The sequence below is a fragment of the Anomaloglossus baeobatrachus genome, chromosome 4 (assembly GCF_048569485.1).
Source record: "Anomaloglossus baeobatrachus isolate aAnoBae1 chromosome 4, aAnoBae1.hap1, whole genome shotgun sequence".
NCBI classification, from domain to species: domain Eukaryota; kingdom Metazoa; phylum Chordata; class Amphibia; order Anura; family Aromobatidae; genus Anomaloglossus; species Anomaloglossus baeobatrachus.
In genome coordinates, this window is record NC_134356.1 from 668836422 (window position 1) to 668858692 (window position 22271).

Here is a 22271-nt window from a genome sequence, read left to right on the forward strand (position 1 = left end):
AGTGGGAGAGAGAGTGAGAGAGACAGGAAAAGAGAGGGAGGGAGACAGTCAGAGGAGAGGGGCAGAGGGAGAGTGGGAGAGAGAGTGGCAGTGAGACAGGGGGAGAGTGGGAAAGAAGGAGAGTGGAGACAGGGAGAGAGAGTGAGAGAGACAGGGCGAGTGGGAGTGAGACAGGGCGAGTGGGAGAGAGAGAGTGGGAGTGAGACAGGGAGAGAGTGGGAGACTGGGAGACAGGGAGAGTGGGAGAGAGAGTGAGAGAGACAGGGAAAGTGGGAGAGAGAGAGGGAGTGAGTTGGCAACAGGGAGAGTGGGAGACAGGGAGAGTGGGCGACAGGGAGAGTGGGCGACAGGGAGAGTGGGCGACAGGGAGAGTGGGAGAGAGAGTGAGAGAGACAGGGAAAGTGGGAGAGAGAGAGCGTGGGAGTGAGACAGGGAGAGAGTGAGAGACAGGGAGAGTGGGAGACAGGGAGAGTGGGGAGAGAGTGCGAGAGATAGGTGTTTCGGACGAGTCCCGCCCCAGCAGCGGTCGAACCGCTCAGATCCGGGTGTCGCTACTCGTGGCTCGAGGATCTCCGGACTTGGGGGCTCGAGGTCACGCCAAAACGTGATGGGGGTTGTTTACAGGGGAGTTAGATCGTTTGTGATGCCACCCATGGTGTGCGGTAATAGGGAGTACTGCCACTGCTATTGGGAGTACCCGGGGTGATGGAGTGGGGCAGCCAGATGACATTACCCTCCACAGGTAGTGAAAGGCCCCGGGACCCTGGATGGTGGGATGGATTGCATGGGGAGCGCAGGCTCGCTGGTTGCAGGGGTTAATCAGGTACTCACTCAGAAGGAAAGCAGATGCTGACAACGTTGTAAATCAAGTCTCTGGGTGCCGCTGCCCTCTTGGGGATCTCGTCCGGGTCCCGTCCCCTGCAGCACTGCCTGGTGGTCTGAGGCCTGCCTCTGCACAGTATTTTTAGAGTGTCTAGGAGGCCCGTAAGCTTGGAGCTTTCCGGGCCCCGCTCCCTACTATGAGTAGCAGAGCAGCTTGCTATCAGGAGCTCACGCTTGGGATTTCAGTGGGCTTCTTTGCTTGGAAAACCCTATCCCCCTCGTTGCGTTAGTGCCCCCGATCTCTGAGCTTAGTGGGAACAGTCCATATGGGCCCTGTCTTCTGCAGGTTAATTGCCGAATTGCTTGAAGCTTCTCCCCGACCTAGTGTCTATGAACCCCGACATGCCTTCGGTCCGAGCCTGGCTATTGAACTGCAGCTGCTGGCTATCCTCCAAGACTAGCCAGGCACCCAGTTCCAATCTCTCGTGACCGGGTCTCCGACTCCTCCGGTCCAGACTACCGTCTGCGACCTAATCTGCTTCTCCCCTGGGAGCTCCAATTCCCAGCTTCCTCCGAGCTCCTGACAGCTCGAGGGTTACCACTCAACTGAATTGTCACCTCCCACCTCCCTGCCTGACCCCTAGGTGGGCGGCCCTATTCCAGCTTAGCAGCCCACTGGTGTGCCTGACAGGGTGTGGTGCGAGGTGTGACTAGGATTTGTAGATGCTGGTGGAGGCAGTACTGCAAGATGGGAACCCAGAATCATGGGGGTTAAGTGCTGCACTGGGAGATAAAGAGCGTGCAGTACCCTGTGATGACCTGACTAGTCCAGGGGCGTCACACAGGGAGAGTGAAAGAGAAAGAGAGTAGTAGTGAGACAGGGAGAGTGGGAGACAGGGAGAGTGGGAGAGAGAGTGAGAGGGACAGGGAAAGTGGGAGAGAGAGAGAGAGTGGGAATGAGACAGGGAGAGATTAGGAGAGTGGGAGACAGGGAGCGTGGCAGACAAGGAGAGTGGGAGAGAGAGTGACAGGGAAAGTAGGAGAGAGAGAGAGAGTGGGAGTGGGACAGGGAGAGATTAGGAGACAGGGAGAGTGGGAGAAAAGAAGAGTGGGAGAGAGAGTGAGAGAGACAGGGAGAGTGGGAGTGAGACACAGGGAGCGTGAGACACAGGGAGAGTGGGAGAGAGAGTGAGAGAGACAGGGAGAGTGGGAGAGAGAATGAGAGAGACAGGGAGAGTGGGAGAGAGAATGAGAGAGACAGGGAGAGTGGGAGTGAGACACAGGGAGAGTGGGAGAGAGAGTGAGAGAGACAGGGAGAGTGGGAGAGAGAATGAGAGAGACAGGGAGAGTGGGAGTGAGACACAGGGAGAGTGAGACACAGGGAGAGTGGGAGAGAGAGTGAGAGAGACAGGGAGAGTGGGAGAGAGAATCAGAGAGACAGGGAGAGTGAGAGTGAGGCAAAGGGAGAGTGGGAGACAGGGAGAGTGGGAGAGAGTGTGACAGAGACAGGGAGAGTGGGAGACATATGTGGCGCCCTGGACAAGCCAGGTCGTCACAGGTACTGCAACAACACACCCCACACCCCGGCTAGGTACACCGAAGTCAGACAAATATCCTTGTTGCCTCCCTCCAGGGGCTGATGTCCACACCAGGGGGTGGAGCCAGGCGGTTGGCCCCACCCACCGAGGAGTTCACAGTCCTGGAGGCGGGAAAAGGCGGTCAGAGTGTAGTTTTGGAGTGAAAGAGGGAAGTGGTAGTAGAGGAGACTGACCGTGTCCGGGTGTGTGGCCCGGGCACTCAGCAAGGTTGGCAGACGGTGGTGACCGTCTGCAGGCGATGCAGGTTGACGTGAACCGTAAGGACCGGGGACGGGCGGTGGCCCGCCGGTACCGGATCGGGGAGCGAAGAGAAGCCAGCACCATTCGGCAGGGCCTACGGACCCCGACCAGGCTTGGAGTCACCGTAAAACCGGTCAAATCCGTTAGCGAAGGGAACCTCCGGGGTTTCCCAGCAGTCAAGACCCAATTAAAGGCAACAGCTCAAACCGTGAAGGGAAATACAGTCACCGCCAAGGCTACAGTTCCCAGGGCCAGAGCCTGCGGGCAAAAGGGGCTCCCTCAGCATCCATCCAAGCTGGGGAGTGGCTTACCGGTGGGAAGCCACCAGAACCGAGAACACAACACAGGTGCAGGGAAAGGCAGTCACTGCCAACCTACCGGGAGAAGAACCACCGCAGCCGTCTGTGGGACCCGTCCATCCAGCCGTTTGTTTTACCGGAGACTTTGCATTCATCATTGGCTGAGTGAGTACCACCGTGCCGTGCGGCACCGCGCTGCCCCCGCGACCCTGCACCTCACCAGGTCCCGTAACCCACCTGCCATCCTCCCCTCACCGGGCCCCGGGACAACCAACCCCCCTACCCACGGAGGGGAAAAACAACATCCAAGCTGCTGCCTGTCATCGCTCCCAGGATCCCCGTCCAGAGCAGCGGTGGTGTTACAACCTCACCACAACCGTGGGTGGCGTCACGGACAATAAATCCCCAAAATCATTCCCCTTTTCACTCACGGGCGAGGAGCGCCGCTCGAGTCCCCGGGATCCGGCCCACCGCTCGAGCCACCACCGAGCAGCAGCAGCCGGACCCGAGCAGTGGGTGAGCGCAGCGTCCCCTCCTCCGCCCGCGACACAGAGAGAGTGGGAGAGAAGGAGAGTGGGAGAGAAGGAGAATGGGTGACAGGGAGAGTGGGAGTGGTACAGAGAGAGAGACTTAGCTACCATCCAGGGCAATGCCGGGTACTACATTGCTCCAAAAAGTAGAGGGAACACTAAAATGCCACACCCTAGATCTCAATGAATGAAATATTCCAGTTTCTAGTCTTTGTTATACAGCGGAATGCGTTGAGAACACTAAAACATAAAAATGATCAATTTAAATCAAAATTAAAATCTCATGGAGGTCTGGATTTGGAATGATACTGACTTGGGTGACATTTACATTTAGCGACTTACCAGCGATCCCGAAAACGTTGCGACCTGATAGGGATCGCTGGTAAGTCGCTGGGAGGTCGCTGGTGAGATGTCACACAGTCAGACCCAATCTCGGTGGTGTGAGGTAGCACGGTCGGCTGCGCTGCAGAAGACACGGGATCCAGGCATTAAGGTTCACAGCACACGGTTTTAATGTCCAAACAAAAAAAAGTCCACAACAATATATACATGTGCCTCTCCAGCAGAGAGCTCAGGGAGTTCTGTTCACTCCCTCACACCCGGCACACCTGCCCTCGTTCCTGTTTCCATTTAACCCTTCCTTCAGCCTGTAGGGAAACAGGAATAACCCTAGAGTGGATTTACTTTCTATCATGGAGTGAGCACAACCGGGGCGAGACATACCGGCCGTCATAGATAACCCCGGTCAGTCTCACATACCCCCCCCCCCCTCAGTTCAAGCGTGCGGGGTTGAACTCCCGCCATCAAACACGGGCCGCGGGACAAGGCATCGGCGTTGCCCTGCAACCTACCGGCCCTATGTTCAACCGTAAACCGGAAGTTCTGTAGAGAAAGGAACCACCGGGTAACCCGGGCATTCCGTTCCTTGGCGGACCTCATCCAGACCAGTGGAGAGTGATCCGTCACCAAGCGAAACTGCCGTCCCAGCAGGTAATAGCGTAGGGACTCCAAGGCCCACTTGATCGCCAGGCACTCCTTCTCCACTACGCTATAATTCCGCTCGGGAGGGGTGAGCTTCCTACTTAAGAAGGTGACGGGGTGTTCCTCCCCCTGAACCACCTGAGACAGCACTGCCCCCAGGCCGACCTCTGAGGCGTCAGTCTGTACTATGAACTCCTTCCGGAAATCAGGGTGTACAAGAACGGGCTGCCCGCATTCTCCACCATATGTGAGGTAGCACGGTCGGCTGCGCTGCAGAAGACACGGGATCCGGGCATTAAGGTTCACAGCACACGGTTTTAATGTCCAAACAAAAAAAAGTCCACAACAATATATACATGTGCCTCTCCAGCAGAGAGCTCAGGGAGTTCTGTTCACTCCCTCACACCCGGCACACCTGCCCTCGTTCCTGTTTCCATTTAACCCTTCCTTCAGCCTGTAGGGAAACAGGATTAACCCTAGAGTGGATTTACTTTCTATCATGGAGTGAGCACAACCGGGGCGAGACATACCGGCCGTCATAGATAACCCCGGTCACAGTCTCACAGTGGTCATTGGGACCCTGTCACACAGTGTCAAACATAGCGATGCGTCCTCCCCAGCAGGACATCACCTTTGAAGAAAATGGTCCAGGACATTCAGCAACGACCTACGACCTCACAGCAGGGGCCGGGTTGTTGCTGGATGTCACACATAACGAGATCGCTAGCGAGAAAAATCGTGACTCAGCAGCGCGGACGCTAGCGATGTCTCTTAGTGAGACGTGGCCTTTAGTGTTCCATTTATTTTTTTTGAGCAATATATATATATATATATATATATATATATTTATTGTGTATATATAAATAAATAATTTTGAAAAAACTCTACAAGTTTGGTATTGGCTTAATTATAATGACCTGAAGAATTTCTTTATCAGGTCAATTTCACTGCATAATAAACGTTGTAGAAAGAAAACAAAAGACCAGAGTGGAATTTTCTTATTCAAACTTTCACGCTATTTAGAATCTTTTTTTAGTTTTTCAATATATTATATGATTTAGTGGATGATGTCACTGAAAATTACAACTTGTCCCAGCAAAAAAAATAAACAAAAAAAGCCCTGATAAAACTATTTAAATAAAAAAAAATTATGACTCTTGACATAAGGGGAGGGGAAAAATAAAAATGTAAAAAGAAAAAAATTCCTTAAAGGGTGAATTTAATAGACAACCTCTTTAAGGGCTGCAATGGAGGAGCCACCATTCGTTATATTTGTTTCATGGATCCATAGGAGTCTCTATTGCAAGTCCCCACAGAACTAGAAAAAAAAACAAACAGAAAAACACAGAGACAAAGTGCGGTGCCCTCAGATAAGAGCAAATATGGACTGATGGGAAATGACGGGGGACGCAGCCTTCATCAAGAGTAAACACTGAGAGGCAAGGTTTAATTATTTGGCGTCCTGCTGAGCTGCGTCCATCACTGATAAGATCTATAACCAACTCTATGTCAACATGAGAAGATCTGGGCGGAGGACGTGGTTTACTGTAAATTGAAAGTATAATTTTGGTATTGGCCCTAGACATATGATGGAAAGTTGCCACCACAAGAACAAGCATTAAGTCCTGGAGCCGAGGGAGAGCCAACACTGGAGCCGAGGGAGAGCCAACACTGGAGCCGAGGGAGAGCCAACACTGGAGCCGAGGGAGAGCCAGACCTGGAGCCGAAGGAGAGCCAACACTGGAGCCAAGGGAGAACCAACACTGGAGCCAAGGGAGAACCAACACTGGAGCCGAGGGAGAGCCAACACTGGAGCCAAGGGAGAGCCAGACCTGGAGCCGAAGGAGAGCCAACACTGGAGCCGAGGGAGAGCCAGACCTGGAGCAGAGGGAGAGCCAAAACTGGAGCAGAGGAAGAGCCTACACTGGAGTAGAGGGAAAGCCAAAACTGGAGCAGAGGAAGAGCCTACACTGGAGTAGAGGGAGAGCTAACACTGGAGCAGAGGAAGAGCCTACACTGGAGTAGAGGGAGAGCTAACACTGGAGCAGAGGAAGAGCCTACACTGGAGTAGAGGGAAAGCCAAAACTGGAGCAGAGGAAGAGCCTACACTGGAGTAGAGGGAGAGCCAAAACTGGAGCAGAGGAAGAGCCTACACTGGAGTAGAGGGAGAGCCAAAACTGGAGCAGAGGAAGAGCCTACACTGGAGTAGAGGGAGAGCCAAAACTGGAGCAGAGGAAGAGCCTACACTGGAGTAGAGGGAGAGCCAACACTGGAGCAGAGGAAGAGCCTACACCGGAGCAGAGGAAGAGCGAACACTAGAGCAGAGTGAGAGCCAACACTGGAGCAGAGGAAGAACCTACACTGGAGCTGAGAAAGAGACTACACTGGAGCAGAGGAAGAGTCGATATGTACCTCCCCGCACTCGGCCGCAGCCGAGCCGCTCGGATCCGGGCTCGTTGGGCGGTGTCTCGAGCGCCTCCGGACCCGGGGTCACGTCGCTCTGAAAGGGGATGCTGGCGCTTTCGGTGAGGGGTTAGGTAGGTGCACGGCCGGAGCCGCGCTTGAATTTGTGCCGCCACCCACAGGATGTGCTGAAGGTAGACACCACCGCTGCAGTTACGGGGCACCGGGGGGGGAGGTGGTAGTGCAGCCAGATGTTAACCCCTCCATGGGCAGGGATGATGGCCCCCGGGACCCATTGTGGATAGCTGGGCGGTGCAGGGCGATGTGCGCGGCCGGAGGGCACTTTTGTACTCACTGTTTTTGACACACACGAGCCACTGGTAAACCAAGTTGATGGTGGTCGGTGCCCGCAGCCGGCTGCGGTCGGGTCCCCCACCCGGATGGTGGTCTCTGCCTTTCTCCTGCACCGTGTTGTGTAGATGTAGGCTGCCTGCACTTCGGTGATGGGAGCCCGCTCCCCGGCTGTGTGTATGTCGGGAGAGCCTGTTTGCCCGCAGACGCTGGCCCATGGGATCTCTCTGCCTGTGCGGTGGCTTTCTATCCCCACCGGTGGGCTGTTGTCTTCAGTCGGGACTTGGGTGGGAAAGGACCTATAGTCCAGACTGCAATCAGTTAATTAACTCAGTCCAGTGGATTCCGGACCTCGTTTCAGGGTCTGAGTACCCCCCTGTGTGCTCCGGTTTCCGAGTCGGTTCCCCAGGTCGGTACCAGCGGGGCACTACCCTGTCCCGGTCCACGAAGCCGTCTTCCCGGCTCCTGCAGGCTGAGGCCACCGCTTGCCTCCTAGCCAAGGTGTTCGGGCTACGACCTTCACACCTGTCAGATTGCTACCGGCCTGTCTCACAGGCCTCACCTCCTCACTCCTCAACACTCAAAACTTATCTGACTACAACTGAACTGTGTTTTCCTGCCTCAGGCCCTCTGAACTCCTCGGTGGGCGTGCCAACCGCCTGGCTCTGCCCCCCTGGTGTGTCGATCAAGCACTGAGGGAGGTGATTAGGGTTTTGTGGTTGGCTGATGACTCCTTTTTAGGGGACCGGTGTTATGCGGGCCACTAACTGTGACTACCTGGCTAGTCCAGGGCGTCACACCAACACTGGAACAGAGGAAGAGCCTGCACTGGAGCAGAGAGAGAGCCTGCACTGGAGCAGAGGAAGAGTATACACTGGAAGCGAGGGAGAGCCAACACTGGAGCGTAGGGAGAGCCAACACTGGAGCCTAGGGAGAGCCAACACTGGAGCCTAGGGAGAGCCAACACTGGAGCAGAGGAAGAGTCTACACTGGAGAAGAGGGAGAGCCAACACTGGACCAGAGGAAGAGCCTGCACTGGAGCAGAGAGAGAGCCTGCACTGGAGCAGAGGAAGAGTATACACTGGAGCAGAGGAAGAGTATACACTGGAGCAGAGGAAGAGCCTGCACTGGAGCAGAGGAAGAGCCTGCACTGGAGCAGAGGAAGAGCCTGCACTGGAGCAGAGGAAGAGCCTGCACTGGAGCAGAAGAAGAGCCTGCACTGGAGCAGAGGAAGAGCATACACTGGAGGCGAGGGAGAGCCAACACTGGAGGCGAGGGAGAGCCAACACTGGAGCCAAGGGAGATCCAACAGTGGAGCCGAGGGAGAGACAAAACTGGAGCAGAGGAAGAGCCTACACTGGAGTAGAGTGAGAGCCAACAATGGAGCTGAGGGATAGCCAACACTAGACCCGAGGGAGAGCCAACACTGGAGCAGAGGGAGAGTCAACACTGGAGCAGAAGGAGAGTCAACACTGGAGCAGAGGGAGAGCCTACACTGGGCAGAGCAAGAGCCAACACTGGAGCAGAGGGAAAGCAAATACTCGAGCTGAGGGAGAGTCTACACTGGAGAAGAGGGAGAGTCTACACTGGGGTAGAGGAATAGCCTACACTGGAGCAGAGGAAGAGTCTATGCTAGAGAATAGGTAGAGTCAATACTGGAGTAGAGGAAGAGCCTACACTGGAGCAGAGGAAAAGCATACACTGGAGCAGAGGGAGAGACAATACTAGAGTAGGGGGAGAGCCTCAATGGAGCAGAGGGAAAGTCTACACTGGCAATAGGAGAGAGCCTGCACTGGAGCAGAGGGATAGCCTACATTGAAGCAGAGGAAGAGCCTACACTGGAGCAGAGGAAGAGCCTACACTGGAGCAGAGGAAGAGCCTACACTGGAGCAGAGGAAGAGCATACACTGGAGCAGAGGAAGAGCCTACACTGGAGCAGAAAGAGAGTCAACACTGGAGCTAAGGGAGAACTTACACTGGAGCAGAGGGAGAGCCTACACTGCAGCAGAAAGAGAGTCAACACTGGAGCAAAGGGAGAGTCTACACTGGATTAGAAGAAGAGAGTACACTGGAGCTGAGGGAGAGCCTACACTGGAGCAGACAGAGAGCCTACACTGAAGTAGAGGGTGAGCCAACAGTGGAGTAGAGGGAGAGCCTACGCTGGAGCCGAGAGAGAGCGAACACTGGAGCAGAGGGAGAACCTACACTGGAGCAGAGGGAGAGTCTACACTGGAAAAGGGAGAGAGCCTACACTGGAACAAAGGGAGAGTCTACACTGGAGTAGCAGAAGAGAGTACACTGGAACTGAGGGAGAGCCTACACTCGAGCAGACAGAGAGCCTACACTAAAGTAGAGGGAGAGCCAACACTAAAGCAGAGAGAGAGCTTACACTGGAGCAGAGGAAAAGCCAACACTGGAGCAGAGAGAGAGACAATACTGGAGTAGAGAGACAGCCTCTGACATGCCACCCAATTGTTTCTCTGGTGTCTGGGATCAACACAGGCAGACTCTGGCATTGACCTGCTGTGTGCTGATTAATAGGCAGGCCATCAAGAATTAATCTCTGCTAGTCTGCTTGATCCTTTAATCACATGTTGTGGGGAGACCTATCACATCTGCTTCCCTCCTATTTATGCTGGTGGAATCCTACTACCCATGCCAGCTATAGTTTATTCTATTTTGGTCTGTGAGGTGTGGGGTCCCATACTCTGTGGTCGAACTTGTGTTTAAATTGTGTTTATTGCTTGGAGCAGTTGTGGAGTTTACCCCTGTTGTTTTGTACTTTCTTCCTGTTTTTGTTTTTTTTTTCGTAAGGGTACTTTCACACTTGCGTTGTTTTCCTTCCATTACAATCCGCCCTTTTGGAAAACAGCGGAATCCGTTAACGGATTCCGCTGTTTCCCATAGACTTGTATGGTTGACGGATTGTACCAAAAGGACCTGCGTTGCTTCCGCTGGGCGACGCTCCGTTGCTTCCGCCCAGCGGGAGGAATGCAGCATGTAACGTTGTTTTGAGCAGCGGAATCCTCTGGAGTTCACTGCGCATGCTCTTTTTTTTTTTTTTTTTTTTTTTAAATCACAAACTTTATTTTGGCTCGCGGTGGCCAAACGTTCAACTAAGCGCCTGTCCACCGGCAAGTGACAGCGCTCAGCTGAGCGTGCGCCCGCCGGCATGCCCGGCCGCCGGCAAGTGACAGCGCACAGCTGATCACCCGGCGGCCGGCTGCAGGGAGCGATCAGCTGATCACCCGGCGGCCGGCTGCAGGGAGCGATCAACTGATCACCCGGCGGCCGGCTGCAGGGAGCGATCAGCTGATCACCCGGCGACCGGCTGCAGGGAGCGATCAGCTGATCGTTCACAATACTCTGCCGCCGGTAAAACTGTGAAAAAAAAATCAAAACGGATTCCGTTGTTTTGCAGCATCCGTTGCATCCGTTGTGCCACTATATGAAACACATCATCCGTTGCATCCGTCACACAACGCAATGCAACGGATACCGTTCAATGCAAGTGTGAAACTAGCCTAAAACTGTTACTGTCTTATCGTGTGTGTGTGTGTGTGCTGTTTTAGTTTTCCAATGTCTGTCTTTATCTGTGGGTTTATACACAATCCTGTCTTGACCCTCCCTGGGGGGAGGGGGAATCAGATCAGGACTGGTCCGGAGTAGGGCCAGGAAGGAGACTCAGGCCTCTCCTCCATTAGGAGTATGCCTGAAGTTAGGGATAACATAGGTCCCCTAGCTTGGGAGACAGCCTAGGAGCCCCGATTCCCTGCTATCCCAATGTAATCGTGACACCCTTGGGGGAAAGGAGGGCACCATTGCCATCTAGTTGTTAAAACAACCTTTTTTCGGGTAATACAGCTGCGCTAGTGGATAGGGGGCTTTGTACCCACCCGCTCATGAACTAGATGCCCTTGTTTGGCCTTTTACGACTTTTTTTTCTGATTTCTTCAGTGACTTGATTGAGCTTAAGTCTTCTTCATCTGTAGGACTTCTCCATGTATCTGTATCGATTCTCCATGTAGAGATCCAAATGGTAGGAAGTCTTTAGAGCAATGCACCTTGGGAAAAGTATGCAAAGTAGCTCTTCTCCAGAAGGAAGGAAGCTGTCTCTCCATTCCCACCCTATAATCGTTCATTCACTGATCTCACACATAGCTTTGTGTATAGCATTACCTCAATGGTTATAATGGACTTTTTCTGAAGCACAAAGAACTTTTTGTACCTCTAATTTTTCAGAATCCCGATGGCATAGTTGTGCTGAAGAACCAGTTCTCCTCCAATGAGAAAAGTGTGATCATCCAAAAGAGCTTTACTCTTCCGGAGATTGCTAAGTGAGTGTAAACCATCTGTGTATATGGGTATATAAGGGTCCAACTCTAAACTTCAGGGGTGTTTATATATCTCAGTGTGGGTCTCGGCCAAAATCGACCACATTCTTTTAAAGGGGTTGTCCAGTTTAAATAAGTTATGACCAATCCACTGGATAGGTAAAACTTGCTAAACGGAGGGGGGCCCACCACTGAAATCGACAGATCTGGGATCAGTTATCCCCGACACCATTACAACGTGCCATGGTAGGGTGGTCATCTCACCATCGCTCCATTCATTCTCTAATGGGCTGCCGGAAAAAGCCGGACGGTGGTGGGAGGTCTCGTAGAACATTCATGGAGCACCAGTTGGGCACTCCATTCTTACAAAGATAAAATATACTCGTTCTGCCAATTGGAACTGGTCCCAACTATCGGAAAACACTGATATTATAGGTGATAAATTGTTTTAACCGGACAACCTCTTTAACCCATCATTAGTCAATCAATGAGTCATGAATAGGTCTTCATTGATAGACCAGCTACTGTTTCGATCACCTTTTGGAGAAAGGGACAACATGACCAAGTCCTATTTGGAGAGGTTGCCCTATCTATAATCACTGGTTTGCTCTCATTTTCGCACTTGATCCTCATTAATCCTTCTGCTGTTTATGTCCTCATGTTACGATGGGCTCATGGAGGGATGTTTGGCTGGACTTGACGATGGTGAGAAACATGGGAAGACATTAATTTTGAAGACCCTGATTTTGTAGGATCTTTTTAATGAAACAACCCTATAGGAGAATAGAGCATCTACTACCCCGATGTATCTGTATTGTGTTTTATTTTACTACTAATCCTTGGGATTGGTGGGATGACCTGTTGTTTGTTGCTCCATGAATCTCCTTTACAGTGAAGGAATTTGGAAGATTGCTGGCAAGTTTCAGGAGGCTCCTCAAGAAGTTTTCGGGACGGAGTTTGAGGTCAAAGAATATGGTGAGTACACTGATCGTACAGTAGCGTGTTATTGTAGTATCCAGTGATTGTGGCTTTTGTTGGGTGGTCCAGACCTTTACACGTTCAAGTGTATTCCTAAAATATATATCCAGCTTAGAACTAATGGATGAAGGTGGACAAACACATTGGAGGAATGACGACTTAACCTACGTATTTCTGCAGGACTGGCCACCAATATAATATGTACGGTGGATTCTCAATCCTATGCCTATGGTGATGGTGGACTTAGGGTAGAGGAGGCTTAGCTTACCAAAATCCACTATGTCCAATCCTTGTGTTCTCTCCTTTAATATTCCGACACTTAAGGTGTCCGGTAGCGGCTTTCTTCCCTCTCCCAAATGATCCCTATTACTTGATGGATCAAGTCATGTATTGAGAAATAGACAATATTCGGCTTAAAGCGATCGCACGCTTGCCAATCCTAAGAATGATCGCGGAAGATCCCCAAAAAGGGGGCAACCTTGTGGAAGAGGTGGAGATATCTCTGGAGATGAAGAAGGTTTCTGAAGCTTCCTCGAAAGCAGTAACTTCCTGAGGATTCTTATCATAGAGCTATGGAGGGGGGTGGAAAAAGGGGCATATCAGGCGCTTGACCTATAAAAGAGGGGTCTGTTGTGTGGAAAGATCCCCGTCCAGAGCAGCGGTGGTGTCACAACCTCACCACAACCGTGGGTGGCGTCACGGACAATATCCCTAAACCCAAACCACCCCCTTTCACTCACGGGCGAGGAACGCCACTCGAGTCCCCAGGATCCGGCCCACTGCTCGGGTCCGGCTGCTGTTGCTGCTCGGTGGTTGCTCGAGAGCTGGGAGAGCGCAGCGTCCCCTCCTCCGCCCGCGACATATAGAGGTGTTAACATTCATTTTGCAGGAGGGGGAGGTGGTGAGCTGTGCCCTCACCTATTGTGAATGGTGGATTCTGTTATCTACTGTATATAGAGGTGTTATCAGTCACTGTACAGGAGGAGGAGGAGGTGAGCTGTGCCATCACCTATTGTGAATTGGTGGATCCTGTGTTGTCTACTGTATATAGAGGTGTTATCAGTCATTATGCAGGTCAGCCTCTGTTCTGTGACAACCCAATTGTATTTGGTTCATATAAATGGGTAAAAATACGGCTAAACGCTGACACCTTCAGACCTGAAGGCTGCAAAATTAAAAGTCGTACAACTGTCCGATTATATGTTTGTTACAATATTTCCTCATTTTCAAGACCTCTGCTTGTGTTCTGTGAATGGGACCATCTCCTGAACACCCCTGGTGGACACATCCAACTACTTGGTTTCCACTCACTGGCAGCAATCAGAGATCTTACCATGGCGCACAATTAACCCTTCTGGTAATCCCAATTCTAGGATTTATGGGACTATTAGGCTATGTGCCCACGGGAGCTCGTACCTGCTGATATATCCGCAGGTACGGCCGCAGGTTTCCCGCAGCAGCTCCCCGGAATCCACAGCTATACATAGCTGCGGGATTCTAGCGGAATTGTTGCGGTAAACCTGCGGATATTCATGTGACTTACCTGCAGAAGTCCCGGCCTCTATCTCCATAGTGGAGGGCCGGGATTTCCGCAGGTAAATCCGCAGGAATAATTGACATGCAGTTATGTGCAGCTGCGGGACATCCGCAGCATGTTCCGCAGCCGCACATACCGCAGCATGGGCACACACTCCCCATGTCCCATAGGATAACATAGGGAGTGTCTGCACTTGCTGAAACCTGCGGATTTATCTACAAAATCCAGATAAATCCGCAGGTTTTCCGCGGCAAAATCCGCAGGAGCGAGCTCCCGTGGGCACATGGCCTTATAGTAGAGGACGAGTCTTATGTATTATCGGTGTCACTTTTTCTTTTCTTTTTAGTTCTACCCAGTTTTGAAGTCTTTCTGGAGACCCCACAGAATTATTACTTTGTGGATGACGATCACTTCACTGTGGATATAACTGCAAAGTAAGAAATATCACTGGCACTCATCTCTATAAGAAATATCTGGCCTTAATGGGAATCTATAAGCAGGGCTGAGACCCTGATTCCAGCGATGTGTCACTTACTGGGCTGCTTGTTGCTGTTTCAATAAAATCAGTGTTTTATCAGGAGGAGCTTATCACTGCAGGACTAGGTGTCTCCTGCCATGTAGTCCTCCTGCTCTGTGTAACCCCACCCCCACCACTGATTGGCAGATTTCTGCCTATGTACACAGAAAGCCACCAATAAGGGGCATGGGCAGGGTTATACTAAGCTCAGAATTCAGAAAATTGCTAGATCTGCAGCAGAGAAAGCAGCCCAATATGTGACACATCATTGGAATCAGGGTTTTTGACCCTACATTATGTTGCTGTTAGTCAATATAGCAAAAACCTGCTGACAGATTTGCATTAATAGGAACACTATTCAGCTAGGAAAGGTGGATTAAAATGAAAAAATAAGTAAAAAAAAAAAAAAATCTTTAAAAACAGTAATATACGGTACTTAAAAAGTGGGGAAAAATAGTACAAAAAATAATGTAAAAAAGTGTAAAAAAATAGGAAAAAGAAATGTCAAATATATATATATATATATATATATATATATATATATATATACATATATATATATATATATATATATATATATATATATATATATATATATATATATATATATATATATATATATACATATATATATATATATATATATATATATATATATATATATATATATAAAAAAATAAAATAAACGTTTTTTCTTTAAAAAAATCTTTGAAAAATTACCATACTTAAAAAAGGGAAAAAATAGTGGAAAAAAAAATGTCAATAATCTATATATATAAAAATAAAATAATCATTTTTATTTATTTTTTTTTTTTAAATCTTTAAAAAAATTACCATACTTAAAAAAGAAGAAAAAATAGTAAAAAGAAATGTCAAAAAACATTTAAAAAAAATCTTTGAAAGATAATCATACTTAAAAAAGGGGAAAAACTGTGAAAAAATATATATACAAAACAATATATATATATATATATATATATATATATATATATATATATATATATATATATATATATATATATATAATAAACACTTAAAAAGAAATCTTTAAAAAATTACCGTACTTAAAAAGTGGAAAATATAGTCAAATAAATAATGTCAATAAAACATAAAAAAATTACCATTGTTTAAAAAAGTGGGAAAAAATACTAAAAAGAAAAATGTAAAAAATATATATATAAAAAAAATTAAATTTAAATAAACATTTTTAAAAAATCTTTAATAAAATGACCATACTTACAAAAGTGGAGAAAATAGTAAAAACATAATGTAATATATATATATATATATATATATATATATATATATATATATATACATATATTTATATAAATGTATATATAAACAAACATTTTAAAAAAAAATCTTTAAAGAAACATTATCATACTTAAAGTGGAAAAATGTCAAAAATATGTGGAATAACAAATTAAAAAAAATTAAATTAAAAATTTTGAAAAAATTACCATACTTAAAAAAGTGAAAAAACAGTGAACAAAAAATTGTAATGAAACTCCCCCATTTTTAATAATATTTTACTCCATTCTTATTTGTGTTGAGAATATAGAGCTGTATTATATGGTTGATTCCATTTTTTTGAATGGGCGCTCAGTTCCGCTGATGCTTTTTAGTCCCCTTTTTAATTTTATTTTTTTAAAATAATAAGGCTGTATCTACAACTATTTGGCTAATCCTTTCTGAATTTGATGGTATCAGAGGAGATTGTCTGCCTCTGACCCTATGTCACTTCTACCTTTGACGTTGTGTAATGTCGCTCCGTGTCCAGCAGGTGGCACTGTTTCCTTATAAAGATAACTTTTTGTTCTCGTTGACCAAAACTGTTACCGTATATGGCTATAACTATAATGACATCGGTTCTGTTTTTTACATTTTGTCAAAAATGAATTTGTGAAAATATTTAGGGATTTTTTTGAAAATTAAGAATTTTTTTTGCCACTTTTCGTTCTCAGGTTCTTGCATGGGAAGCCAGTGGAGGGGTCGGTGTATGCAATGTTTGGCGTTATGCAGAACAATCAGAAAATAAGCTTCGCTCATTCCATGGCCAACATCACGGTGAGAAGAGTCTTCAATATGATAAAGGTCCCTCTGAACCAGAAGACCCAGAATGGTCCCTTATATGCTTATGTGTCTTTGATAACCCTTAAAGGGGTTGTCTGGAGTAAAACAATTCTGCAGTCACTCTATGTGACTGCAGACTTGTCAGTCCGCACATCACGTGCACTGTGAGGATTCTCCGGTGTCAGCATCGCAAAAAACGGTCATGTGACCACAAGTAGGCGATATGCAGACTCCTGACCACATACAGACTAGACTTGCTGGCATGCTTAATGCACATGCATTGCACAAGGCCAGAAACAGTCTAATAGGATTTTGGCTGGGAGTCTGTATATCGCAAAATTGTGGTCTCATGACTCCCGGCCACATTCAGACTAGACTTTCTGGCACACTCAATGCATATATACTACGCAATCATATTAAAAATGTGCAATTAGATTCTGCCTCGGAGTCTGTATATCGCATAATTGTGGTCACATAACTCTTGGGCCACATTCAGACTAGACTTTGTGGCACACTCAATGCACATGTATTGTACGAGGAAAGAAACAATCTAATTGGATTCTGCCTCGGAGTCTGTATATCTCAAATTTGTGGTCACATGACTCCTGGCCACATTCAGACAAGACTTTCTCGCACAATCAATGCACATGTATTGCGCGAGGCCAGAAATAATCTAATCAGATTCCCAGACAGAATCCAGATATCGCATAATTGTGGTTACATGAGTCCCGGCCACATTCAGACTAGACTTTCTGACACGCTCAATGCACATGTATTGCACGAGGCCAGAAATAATCTAATCAGATTCCCAGACAGAATCCAGATATCGCATAATTGTGGTTACATGAGTCCCGGCCACATTCAGACTAGACTTTCTGACACGCTCAATGCACATGTATTGTGCAAGGCCAGAAATAATCTAATTGGATTCTGTCTGGGAATCTGGATATCGCATAATTGTGGTTACATGAGTCCCGGCCACATTCAGACTAGACTTTCTGGCATGTTTAATGCACATGTATTGTGCAAGGCCAGAAATAATTTAATTGGATTCTTGCTGGGAGTCAGTATATCGCATAATTGTGGTCACGTGACTCCCGGCTACATTCAGACTAGACTTTCTGACATGCTCAATGCACATGTATTGCGCATGGCCAGAAAAAATGTCTAATTGGATTCTGCCCGGGACTCTGTATATTACATAACTGTGGTCATATGACTGCCGATCACATTCAGACTAGACTTTCTGGCTCACTCAATGCACATCTATTGTGCAAGGCCAGAAACAGTCTACTTTGAGTCTAATTAGTGCATGTTGCCTAATTGTGGTCACATAACCGTCGTTCCCAGCAAGGATACCGGAGAATTCAGTGATTCCAGTGCGTGCCATGTGAGGATTCACATACAGTGACTGGCAGACTAGTCGTTTTACTCCGAACAAATCCTTTAAGCATTCTTCAAGACTCAAAGTCTACATGGCATATAGTATGGTGAAAAAAATAAGGGTCTCCCATGATCATCTGGACTGACATCCCAAAATAGCACACAGCTAGAAAAGTCTTCCGGTGATCTACAGGGGACGTCCTATAACCACCTTTATCACCACTGACAAAAACATATATCAGACATAGACAGCAGTTTAGGAATATTTTTTTATTATTTTATATACTATAATTCCTGGTTTATCTCAGGACTATCCTACAGAAAAGCCCTGGAAAGATAATTCTTTCTGTGAGGTAAACTTTTTTTTAAAAAAGACAGGCAGTGAAATGTTTTACCTCACAGAAAGAATCAGCTGTGATCCCATGCTGTAATGTCTGTATTTAATTTTGCATTTCCTCCTCGACCCAGGAGATGTAGTATGATCAGACCATGTCCCTGTACGGTCAGACACGGCCATTACACAGTATATAGTATATATATATATATATATATATATATAGTTATGTATGTGTTCGGGAAAGTAATGTATAGTTGTCCTTTCAGGTGACTGAAGGGAAAGCACAGGCTACGCTCTATCGTCACATGATCACCAGTCGATTCCCGAATCCTGAGTTCCTCCTGGACAGTTCTCTGTACATCAGCGTCACGGTGTTTACCAATGCAGGTATGGTGGGAGGGTCCGCGGGGGCGGCGCCCTTTTTCTATTCAGGGATCCTCCCTTCTTAGTCCCACCCCTGCTTAAATCTGTTGCACAAATCACATTATTGAGAGTGATTCTGACTAATTCGTGGCACAGTCCGGGGTATATCCATCACACGGTGTCTCTTCCAGGCAGCGATCTGGTGGTAGCCGAGAAGACTGGGATTCCGATAGTGAAGACCGCGTTCAAAGTGCTTTTCACCAAGACCTCCAAATATTTCAAGCCTGGATTACCCTACATAGCAAAGGTCGGTGCATCGTCATTTATCAGCGACTTCATTTACTTAATAGACTTATTGTCACGTGGGTGATGTGATAACTAGGAGTAGGGACACCTAAACTCGGCCTTAGCTGTCCATTATTCCAGAGGTACACCAGATGGTGGTGAGGTCTGGACCGCCAGCGTAGCCCTAATTCCTGAGCCTCCTAGGCAGCAGCCATACTACCCAAACTTAGGAATTCCATTACACACTAATATCGTACATTTTGGCCAGAATTAACCCATAGTAACCTTCCACGCTTCGTTACAGATTGACTGACACACGTCAGACACATCAACCTCTACCTATTGGTTCCTATCTATTAGTGTCCAATATTGCAGCTCCTTCAAGCATTTTTAAAGGGAATCTGTCAGCAAGTTTTTTCCATGTAATCTGAAAGCAGCATGATGTAGAGGCAGAGACCCTGATTCCAGGGATGTGTCATTGTACTGGGCTGCTGTCACACAGAGTTTGACTGAGCGTCATCAGATGCTGTTCACACTACAGATTCTGACACTCCACACTATGGTTTCTCTGAGTTGCACAGACAGGTTCGGGGTCAACTAGCTGTGTGCTCATTAATCATTGGGCTAGCAAAAGTTAATCTCTGCTAGCTTGCTGGCTACCTCTAGTATCACGTTGTGGCAGATCTATCACTGTTACTTTCTGCCTTTTTAAGATGGCGGAGCCTATCTTCCCATATTTACTATAGCTTTTGCTAAATCGGTCCGTGTGCTGTTGCGTCCCAGTTTGCTGGGAGTGTTGCTTGGTGTACTGTGGAATTCTCTCGCCGTCTTGTTGTTTCCTCCCTTCTCTTATTTTCCTCCTTATCCCTTGTTGTCTAATACTTCTGTGTGCGCAAGCTGTGTGACCGAGTTTTGGTTTCTTCTGTTTGTCTATTTCCGTGGGTTTAATCACTCCTGTCCCGGTCCTCTCCTGGGGACGGGGTGAAGGGGTATTAGAGCAGGGTTGGCCTATTAAATTTAATATAGCTAATCCAAAAAGTGGGCAGTGTTTATAAAAAAAGTACAAAAAACGTTACAAAGGAGACAAAAAAACAATACAGAGTATACAAATCCATAGAATAAAAGGGAGAACAAAAGAGAAGTACCCGTGTAACGAAAATGGCTCAGAGCTAAGCGGAGGGAAGAACTCCTTTTAGAAAATATGGAACAATCCTACAGAGACCTGCATCTTCCTGCACTGGTGCAAAGGTGTCAACTCAAACTTTTCTATTTACTAAACAGTCACTCCCACATACCTGCTCTTGGTGATCTCAGATGGGGATTGTCATGGGATGTGGCTTTGGCCTGTAGAAAATTATGGGATCCCCAACTTTCAGGATCGTTTCTCCTCTGAAGAGATCATGATCATGTTTCCTATCATGATTCTACCATTCTATAGAGATGAAACATGGCACGGATAGCATCATCCATCACTTCCAGGATAGTTTCTCCTCTGAACATATCATGGTCATGTTTCCTATCATGATTCTACTATTCCATAGAGATGAAACTTGGTATGGATAGCATCATCCATCACTTTCAGGATAGTTTCTCCTCTGAAGATATCATGATCATGTTTCCTATCATGATTCTACCTTTCTATAGAGATGAAACATGGCACGGATAGCATCATCCATCACTTCCAGGATAGTTTCTCCTCTGAAGAGATCATGATCATGTTTCCTATCATGATTCTACCATTCCATAGAGATGAAACATGGCACGGATAGCATCATCCATCACTTCCAGGATAGTTTCTCCTCTGCAGATATCATGGTCATGTTTCCTATCATGATTCTACCATTCTATAGAGATGAAACATGGTATGGATAGCATCATCCATTTGACCAATGTTAAGTTGGAATTCTTTGGCTGGCCTTACGGTAATGTGGGTAAATGCATTATCTTTATGCCTCCGCTACGAATCTGAAAATATATGTCCATACATATTGGATTTGGCAAAACCCCAATATGTATCACTGACAACTAGCTTCCGAGCTTCTGAGACAATCGTTGGAAGCTTGGAAGAGTTATTTGTTGAGGTGACAGGCTTTGTATATAGGAATCTGAGCCTCGGTGTCTGGTTCTCAGAGCAGCTCTCCTGTTGTAGTCACCTGGACACAGCACGAGGTCCTACTTCAATGGAGGTTGATGTGTCAGCTCTCTCTCTCTTACTCAGTTATAATCATTCCCTCATGTTCAATGTGAGGGGTAATATGTCCCCTCTCCCGAGATATCCTTACAGATTTTACTATTTTAATACTATGACAAAGATCATTTTAATATTTGTTGTTTTCCAGCTTTTACTGCAAAAACCAGATGGGTCCGCAGCATCAAATGTAGAGATCTGTACAGTGGACAACCAGTGTGTGAAAACCAGCGCAGGAGGGGAAACGCACCTAGTCATCAATGCCAAACCGGACATCCAGGAACTGCAAGTCCACGTAAGTGACTGAAAACTGCATCCTAAATGATAGGAAGGTTTATAAAACTACGCTGCATAGTCATGTTACAAAAAACACAGGGGGCAGTATTATAGTAGTTATATTCTTGTACATAGGGGCAGTATTATAGTAGTTATATTCTGGTACATAGGAGCAGTATTATAGTAGTTATATTCTTGTACATAGGGGCAGTATTATAGTAGTTATATTCTGGTACATAGGAGCAGTATTATAGTAGTTATATTCTGGTACATAGGAGCAGTATTATAGTAGTTATATTCTGGTACATAGGGGCAGTATTATAGTAGTTATATTCTGGTACATAGGAGCAGTATTATAGTAGTTATATTCTTGTACATAGGAGCAGTATTATAGTAGTTATATTTTTGTACATAGGGGCAGTATTATAGTAGTTATATTCTTGTACATAGGGGCAGTATTATAGTAGTATATTCTTGTACATAGGAGCAGTATTATAGTAGTTATATTCTTGTGCATAGGGGGCAGTATTATAGTAGTTATATTCTTGTACATAGGGGCAGTATTATAGTAGTTATATTCTTGTACATAGGGACAGTATTATAGTAGTTATATTCTTGTGCATAGGGGCAGTATTATAGTAGTTATATTCTTGTACATAGGGACAGTATTATAGTAGTTATATTCTTGTGCATAGGTGCAGTATTATAGTAGTTATATTCTTGTACATAGGGGCAGTATTATAGTAGTTATATTCTTGTACATAGGAGCAGTA

At 47.0% G+C, this 22271-nt stretch overlaps 1 protein-coding gene across 1 annotated transcript in view; it reads left to right on the plus strand.

Moving 5' to 3' along the window:
• The window catches only part of LOC142304356 (complement C3-like), a 122260-nt gene that overhangs the window by 20063 nt on the left and 79926 nt on the right, over positions 1-22271 (plus strand). Inside the window, exons 5-11 of the mRNA XM_075346660.1 lie at positions 11467-11561; positions 12451-12533; positions 14420-14507; positions 16558-16660; positions 18653-18773; positions 18941-19056; positions 21374-21517. Of these exons, the coding sequence (XP_075202775.1) occupies positions 11467-11561; positions 12451-12533; positions 14420-14507; positions 16558-16660; positions 18653-18773; positions 18941-19056; positions 21374-21517 (750 nt within the window). The remainder of the gene's footprint in view (positions 1-11466; positions 11562-12450; positions 12534-14419; positions 14508-16557; positions 16661-18652; positions 18774-18940; positions 19057-21373; positions 21518-22271) is intronic.